Source organism: Micromesistius poutassou (assembly GCF_964030765.1).
Source record: "Micromesistius poutassou genome assembly, chromosome: 1".
Lineage (NCBI taxonomy): Eukaryota > Metazoa > Chordata > Actinopteri > Gadiformes > Gadidae > Micromesistius > Micromesistius poutassou.
In genome coordinates, this window is record NC_140271.1 from 12025899 (window position 1) to 12034907 (window position 9009).

Here is a 9009-nt window from a genome sequence, read left to right on the forward strand (position 1 = left end):
AAACATCTGCGCTAATGACGGATCGGACAATTGTAAAACACAAAAGCAAAAAAGTCCTTGTTCTCAGAAAACATCCAAACTTAATTAGTTAAACTTGCACCTTTTCGGATTTGGATTTGATTTCTGAATTGTCAGTTCTTGAATGTGTTGAGGTTGTGATCCAATTGGTTGACATATTAAACCACACAGCACTTCTGCTTCTGCATCATTATCACAAGACATCAAACACTTATTGTTGTGGAGGAAGTGAGTTTGACATTTCATCTTAATGTGACAAAATTGCCATAATGATGCTGAAACAAGCTCCCAACTCCCCTCTCATTATGAAGGGTACTTTACTACTTGTTGCCAGGGTAGTACTGTAATATTGGATGGGAGTGTCTGGGAGGACAAGGGTGTCTGGTGGTCACAACAGGAAAGTCAATGATGGTGCCTCAGCCTGTTCATGTAGATGGTCATGAGCTACTTCCATCTCTTCTCTCACTCTTTCCATCTTACTCTGCCTGACTTGCAGTGTGTGTGTGTGTGTGTGTGTGTGTGTGTGTGTGTGTGTGTGTGTGTGTGTGAGCTCCATGCAGTATTCTATAACACATTCACTGACATACCAAACTTCTCTCCCCCCTCCTATCCCCTCTCCCCTCACTTCTCCTCCCCTCTCCCCTCTCTCTTCTCTCCTCCCCTCTCCTTTGATAAATCAATCTATGTACCCAGTTGTCCTTGTGGTGATGGTTTAATCCTCCAAGAGGAGCGATGTATATTTAACACTGACTTGATCTCATTAGAAACGACTAAGAAGCTGTGACTGAGTCTCATTCAAACTTGTTACCACTGGATATGCGCTTAACGCAGGCTGAGTCCTGTCCCCCCATGCTAGAGCTGCCTTCCGACGGGGCGGGGAGCTGAACATGAGCGGGGGTTAAACATTAGGTACTAATACTCCTGTTGTAATATCTTATAATAGGTTAAGTCTACCCCCTCCTTCCCCACTACTAAACATCTTATTTCGATGTGGTGGGCAAGGCGATCTGATTCCTTTACCACCTCTCAATCAGAAGGCCTTTCATGGTGCTTGACGTGAATCACATTTGAAAAACATTGAAATCTGAAGAAGGCCAAAGCGTTTCATGCGACGTGCTGCCCTTGGTTCTGAGAGCTGTGGGGGTGTGATGTGTGACTAAGTGGCTGGTCGCAGCGGACCCACCACGCCGCCTCTTCCTCCTCCCAACAGTTCATCTCCAATGAAATATTCACCGCGATGTGATGTACGCATATTACTACATCTTCCCCATGGCGACGAGGGAGATGTAGTAACATATGGTACGGGGTCGTATTAATATATTCATAAGCAATGGGTCTGTGGGAAGAAACACACAAGGGGCTTATTTGTAGGATACTTTTGTTGTTGTTGTTGTTGATTTTGTTGGTGTTGGGCGTGCTTCGTTCCTTTTTATATCCCAGTTTCAAATACCCCAGCTAAAGATAGAGGCCTCAGATTAATCCATGTTAATTAATGTTTACATGGTATTGGTAAAATAAACATGAATGAGTTCTGTAGGGAATTGCAGAATGGGGGTCAAGGGGGGGGGGGCATCACACAGCCCCAGTTTAGATGGAAGAGTTTCCTGACATTAATTACCAAATCCTAGACCTGTTCACCTACATAGACCCTTCATTACATAAATTACCTCAATAAAAAAAATCAGTTGAGGGTATAAATGTGATTGAGTCCAGCCAACCTGATTAAACCTCCTCTGACTGGATTAATCCGGTCTGACCCTCATCCACGGGTCAGCTGGTGTCATCTCCTGATCTTAAAATGCTAACACACTGCATTTATATAGCACTTTCCTCTAACCAGTTGCCACTCAAAGCACTTTACAATATTGCCTAACATTCACCCATTCATACACACATTCTCAGGACCAGTTCATCAGCTCATCAGGAGCAGTCTGGCTGAGGCGTCTCGCTCAGGGACACCTCGACACTCTCGCGCCAGGAGGAGACGGGGTTCGAACTAGCAACCTTGCGGTTACCAGCCCACGCGCTCTACCTTCTTAACTCCTGTGTCCTGTCGTCTGTCCCCAGGTGTGCTTGTGAGGTGACCCGGAGAAGAGGGGGAGAAGGACCCGGAAAGAGGAAGAGGAAGAGAAGAGGAGGATGGCAGCGGAGGAGAAGCCCGGGGTGAAGAGCAGCAGCTCCATCGTCCCCTGCTTCCTGTTTGTGGAGGTGAGTCGGCGAGCTCTCTGGCGTCTGATTGGATGAGGCGCAGTAAACATCAGCAGCATGTATTCAACCTGGAGCCTGACGGAGTCATGATATGTGTGAGTTTAGTGTGACGATATCCCTTTTCTTTTGTATTGATTTGAGTTTGTGTTGATTATATCCCGGTCCCACTCACTCGTTTCTTAGTTTGTTTTTATTTTGTGTCATTATCCTATAACATAAAGAATCTCTTTGTTACCTCCTAAATCTGTCTTCGCTGCAATTACATTCTCTTACTCTGACTTGATAATGCAGAAGCACAAGAGGTTCAAGTTCAGGTATTTGATTGTCAGGGAGGGAATCACAGGATTAAACTGGGCCCTGAGAAGCTTAAGACGAGGCAGGTCACCGGCAACCTACATAATCAAACTAGCATAAGGCAACTTAAGCCTGTAAGCCCTAAGCAACCTGACATTTCGAGCTAAGTAGAAACGTATACCATGATATCAATATCTATCTATATGGGTATCATACATCGTATTTTTCGAAAATAAAGCCGCATTTTCTATAAGCCGCAGGAGCGGTAAAATGGGCTGGAAGGTTTCAAAATACCACATATAAGCCGCTCCGTAGTATAAGCCATATCTTATTACGCATCTTTGCCCACAACCCAAATACTTCCATGTATTGTGAAAATAGTAATGAAATTGTTGAAATATAGCCCACAATGATAGGAGGTGTGTCCCCTATAGCTTCATAACAGTGGTGTGTCCCCTAGCTTCATAACAGTGGTGGGTCCCCTAGCTTCATAACAGTGGTGGGTCCCCTAGCCTCCAGACAGTGGTGTGTCCCCTAGCCTCCAGACAGTGGTGTGTCCCCTAGCTTCATAACAGTGGTGGGTCCCCTAGCCTCCAGACAGTGGTGTGTCCCCTAGCCTCCAGACGGTGGTGTGTCCCCTAGCTTCATAACAGTGGTGTGTCCCCTAGCTTCATAACAGTGGTGTGTCCCCTAGCCTCCAGACAGTGGTGTGTCCCCTAGCTTCATAACAGTGGTGTGTCCCCTAGCTTCATAACAGTGGTGTGTCCCCTAGCTTCATAACAGTGGTGTGTCCCCTAGCTTCATAACAGTGGTGTGTCCCTAGCTTCATAACAGTGGTGTGTCCCTAGCTTCATAACAGTGGTGTGTCCCCTAGCTTTATAACAGTGGTGTGTCCCCTAGCCTCCAGACAGTGGTGTGTCCCCTAGCTTCATAACAGTGGTGTGTCCCTAGCTTCATAACAGTGGTGTGTCCCCTAGCTTCATAACAGTGGTGTGTCCCCTAGCTTCATAACAGTGGTGTGTCCCTAGCTTCATAACAGTGGTGTGTCCCCTAGCTTCATAACAGTGGTGGGTCCCCTAGCTTCATAACAGTGGTGTGTCCCCTAGCCTCCAGACAGTGGTGGGTCCCCTAGCCTCCAGACAGTGGTGTGTCCCCAAGCTTCTAAACATATTGCTTCTTCCCCTAGCTTCTGGTGTGTCCCCTAGCATCTAAGGTCTTCTTTGTGACCTTCGAAATCGGTCTTCACTGCCTTATTCATTCTCTTACTCTGACATGATAATGCAGAAGTAGAAGAGGTTCAAGTCTCTGGCCGCGGCAGCAAGCATGCACTCAGCGGAGATGGATCAACCTTACTACGCTTCGATTCCACCTAAATAGACGAATGTGGAATGTTTGATACGTTGTTTTAGTGGTGACGTTTTATCGATGAGGTATTGCAAAAATATCACATGGCTCATCCACCAAAAACAATTCTTTGATTCCACAGTATGTGAGGTCGAACTTATTATCGAACGTATTATTCATTGCACTGCACTGAGAATGTCTAGCCTACTGGAAAACCAAGGCGATCCCATCATTTTCCTTTTTCTTTCCTTCGATGACAAGGATATAATGTACCACAAAGTCGATTACTACATCCTATGTCACTGATTTGAAGGTGGGGTACACACATACTATCAGGGGTGAGTACCTTGGCTGTCACCTGTCAGCTGAGGGCTGAGTAAGGCTGGCTTTACACGGCAACGCTCCCGGGTTAAACCGACAAAATATTTGATCAGATGTGCCTTTCGTTTAAATGAAGTGAGTGGAAATCTTAAAAATGCTCCACCGTTGTGTTTCCGTCTCAAGGGTTAACAACGTAAAAGTGTGCTCTGAGCTGCTCACGCTGGCTCTCGTTCTGTACGCGTTTAGGTCACATCCATGTGCAGTACAGGCTAACCACAACAAACATGTCGGATTTCACACACTTTTGTGTCACAGTATGCACACAGATTTCCACCCAACGACGCTCGTCTAAACGCGGAATGAAAAGCGGGAACGCAATGCCACTTTTACGGTTTGTGTTCAGATCGTTGTCGTGTAAAGCCAGCCTAAGTGTCTGTGAGTAGTTGGAGGTAATGCAGATTCAGGCTTTAGTAAAACCCCTGAACCTTTTGACAGAAAACAAATCATCTTGGATGACTTGTTTGAATTTCTTATCTATCAAGCAATTAATTTAGACGCAGAGGCTTTGAATTATCGATTATGGACTGAGAGCACATGGTGGAAAATTTTTAGTTTTTTAGTCATTTATTAAGTGATGCCAATGTTCATTTCTTTACGAGGTTATCTTTTACTTGCAAACCTCTGAAGTAAATTAGCATACAGGCTGTACATGGGGATGGCATTAGTAACTTCATGTTATATCCCTCAAACGCGGTAGCAGTAGCAGTAGTAGCGGTAGTGGTAGTGGTAGTAGTAGTAGTAGTAGTAGTGGTAGCGGTAGTGGTAGTGGTAGTAGTAGAAGCAGAACATAACATTAATGGTAGTAGGTTTGGAATAAGTAGTAGCATTCAGATGGGTACCTCCGGCATTTCTTCATCTGATCCATCTTCCCAGCGCGGGAGCCCCTGCTGTGTGCTTCTCTGGTAGAATAAGACCATCTTAAATATGGTGATGACCCTCACCATGTGGCTGCCAGTGATGTCACCATACACACCCCAGAGCTGGTATCACTCGCTTCCTGGTGCTAACCCTCTCTCTCTCTCTCTCTCTCTCTCTCTCTCTCTCTCTCTCTCTCTCTTTCTCTTCTCCCTCCATCTCTTCAGCCTCGGCCCCTCTGAGTTGCTCTCCCGCCCCCGCTCTGGGTGTCATTCTCCCTGGGTGTCAATTCTTTCTGGGTGTCATTCTTTCTGGGTGTCATGCTCGCTGGGTGTCACTCTCTCTGGGTGTCCCTCTGGGTGTCAGAGGTTTGGTTGAAGGTAACCAGAGATCCATCAGTCCTACTCTGTTAGAGATTCAGAGCTTCTCGGGGGAGAGGGCACAGAGTCTGGGCCTGAAACCAACAACTGCAAGGGGAGGAGTTACATCTTCATTCTTGTTTGGTTGCAGAGGTTTTCTTTGATAAAAGTCAGGGTGTGCTTAGCCCGATGGATCGGAGACGTGTGTGTATTGATCCGTCACAATCTGATTGGGATCTGATTGGCCAGCAGGGGTGCTATGACGACCAGCAGTGATTGATGTATTGATGAGGTGATTGGTTATGCTCCGCCAACTCGCTCCTGGTCAGCCAATCACAGAGAGAGGGTTTTGGGGGAAGTAAGCTGACCGTTTTATCATTGGTTCAATATGGAAAGTAGATATGGATCATGCTGAATAATACTGCACTGTTACAACCACACAGTCCATTGTTCACACTCCTGAGCACAAATTCAATAACTCATCCATCAAACCACTGCAAATAAGTGCATGTGTGTGTGTGTGTGTGTGTGTGTGTGTGTGTTCATGTGCATCTGCGTGTCTGTGTATGTGTGCATTCATGTGCATTTGTGTGGTGGGTGTGTGTGTTCATGTACGTGTGTGTGTTTGTGTGCATGTGCATTTGTGTGGTGGGTGTGTGTGTTCATGTGCGTGTGTGTGTTTGTGTGCATGTGCATCCAGGCGTGTGTGCATCTGCGCGTGTGTGTGCATGTGTGTGTGCGTGTGTTCATGTGGATACGTGACAGTGATGTGTATCGAGCCTGAAGGTTCTTTTATATACACCCCCCCCGACACACTCATCAACTGTAACCATGGAAACCAATCAGTCATATTCATTCATTCACCGTCTTTCTCCCTCCTTCCCCGTTGCTCCTTTTCATCCACGCTGCTCTCTTTAATAACAGCATCTTATGTAACCTTGGTTCTGCTCTGCTTTGTGCTGCCATTATACGTCTGTCCATTCAGCACCTTTCACCCCGCTCCCCAGCCCTGGTGGGGGTCCCTCTTCTGGGTGAAGGGCTGATTATGGTTCCACGTCGACGCAATGCAAGGGGGTTTACAGACCCATTACGCCCTTGCGGACTCTCCGTGCATCCACTGCAAGGGCCTGACATGCGCCTCCCAAAAATTGTAACCTTGCGTCGGTCCGCTCACTAAAACCTGGCGCAGAACCAAAACAAGTTCACGAATGTGTCGACGCGTCAGCGGGTTCATTGTGTTGCGTCGACGTGGAACCATAATAATAATAATAATCAGCCCTTTAGTCTCAAGGTCTCTCCCCCCTGGGTGTGGGGAGTCTGTCCTTGTCCCTCCTTGTCCCGGTTTAGCATCAGGGGGTGTGGCTGTTTATGTGGGTCCGTGAAGCCCTCTGAGACTGGAACTGCGAAGAAGGACTATACTTAATAAAATGAACTTGACTTCAGTTGACTCATTCTTATAGACACTGCTGGGAAACATAAAGAACAAACTCACAAAGTTGAAATTAACGTTTTTCAGGGTGTCAAGGGTGTCAAGTGCTCCATACTGTGAAGTATTGATTAATTTAGATCAATAGATAGATAACTACTATTGTCAAATGTGCTTTTAGACTTACAGTGATTCAAGACACAGGTCATGTTTGATGCACTGTGTCTGGACTCCACACCCTAATATTGCAACATTAAAGCATTCAGTCGTATTTTTGGATACATCTTTTTTTGTACTGTGGTGGGAATTCTGCAATACATCAATCTGGTAATAATTAGTCCAATAGACTTAAGTAATAAACATACAATAATCAGAGATCTCAGATGGGAGTTTACTCTGCGTTCGCCCTCGCCTCACAAGGAGAAGTCCAATGCACTAACAAAAGCAAGGACTACTTATACGTTATACATGTAGAATGATTTAAGTCTCCTTCATGGCAGACAGGTGTCAGGAATGCTGAGATCAGCTCTGATTCCCAATATAACCACAGTATTGGTAAAACAGGTGATAGGAAGCAACAGATGACCTCCTCACACCGAGACGTAGAGGTGCCTTCTCAGCTGGAGCTTTTGACCCTTGACCCTTGACCTCAAATGGTAGTTAGTAAGAAATAATCTCAAAAATAGAATTTTTCCATTATATAACTTATTTAGTTGATTTGTATGACTCTTTCCGTGAGCTGTAAATGTGTACTGTGTTGTGTGGCCACTAGAGGGGGCTGTCTGAGCATGGATTCTTAGTCGATGCCTGCGTATCAAGAATATCAAACACATTGTTCGCTGTTCACACTCTTTTAGAAGTGTCTGTCCCATGGCTACCGTGCACTGAATCACATGTGTGCATGTACATGTGCATGTGTGTGTGTGTGCTACACACACACACACACACACACACACTCACATACATAAACTCCCAAAAGCCTTGTTAACGAGAGGTTGAGAGAGAGAGAGAGGTGGGGGGTTAGAGAGAGATATGAAACACCTTAAATGCCTCCTCCACATCTATAAATAGATAATAACGTCTCGCAGTAGGTAACACTTCTTCAGCTCCACAGCTGTCTCACACACACACACACACACACACGCACACACACACACACACACACACACACACACACACACACACACACAGTATAACAGAGTACAGCAGATTAAATTATTCCATTTGCTGGCTTGTGATGACAAGGTGGTGATGATGATGATTATGATGATGTTGATGATGATCCTAGTATCTTCCTCTTCTTCAAATGGTCCTGTTCAAACTCTCTCTCTGTCTTTGTGCATTCCTTCTCCTCTTTTCTCTCCCTCCTCTCTTTCTCTGTCTTTGTTTGTGTGTCTGTGTGCAGTCTGTCTCTCTTGCTCACTCTCTTTTCCCTCCCTCCCTCTCTGTCTGTCTGTTTGTTTGTCTGTCTGTCTTTCTCTCTTTCTCTCTCTCCCTCTCCCTCTCTGTCTGTCTGTCTGTCTCAGAAGCGTGTATAGAGTTTACTTTGACAGGAGCCCAGCGCATGCTGTCCATTAAGAATCTAGAACACAAAACGGACACATGTTTCAACTGCATCTCGGGACTGAGAGCAGCATAACCCCCCAGTCCAACCCCTCTGTCAACAATAACATCATCATCATCATCGTCATCATCATCATCATCATCATCATCATCACCATCATCACCATCATCATCCTCACTACCACCCTCACAGCCAGTACCTCCACAGCCACTTCCTTCACAACCTTCACCTCCACCATCCGCTGCCAAGTCTTTCCAGTCAGTCGGTTCACGAAGGTTATCGCTTACTGTGTTTTCGGAGTTCTTCTGTGCTCTGTGCTGAGGGGAACGACTGCTTTTCTGTTGATCAAGTTGTGATGGCTGGCTGTTGACATTCTGTTGCGACGCATTTAAACAACCAGGCACTTGATTCATTGTGACGCAACCACCCAAACCGTTCTCGCTTTAGAGCTTGTACTACAGGCTGATGTTTTGAATGAGATGCATAACACAAAATCTTGTCCATTTTTATCAGTAACAACATGCTAATTGTTAAAAATTAAACAAAATAAATATTTTAAT

At 45.6% G+C, this 9009-nt stretch overlaps 1 protein-coding gene across 1 annotated transcript in view; it reads left to right on the forward strand.

The window, feature by feature from the left end:
- Positions 1-2157: 2157 nt before the first annotated feature.
- The window catches only part of plppr2a (phospholipid phosphatase related 2a), a gene marked incomplete at both ends in the record, with an annotated part of 23601 nt that continues 16749 nt past the window's right edge, over positions 2158-9009 (forward strand). The window contains one exon of the mRNA XM_084488761.1: positions 2158-2226. Within this exon, the coding sequence (XP_084344887.1) occupies positions 2158-2226 (69 nt within the window). The remainder of the gene's footprint in view (positions 2227-9009) is intronic.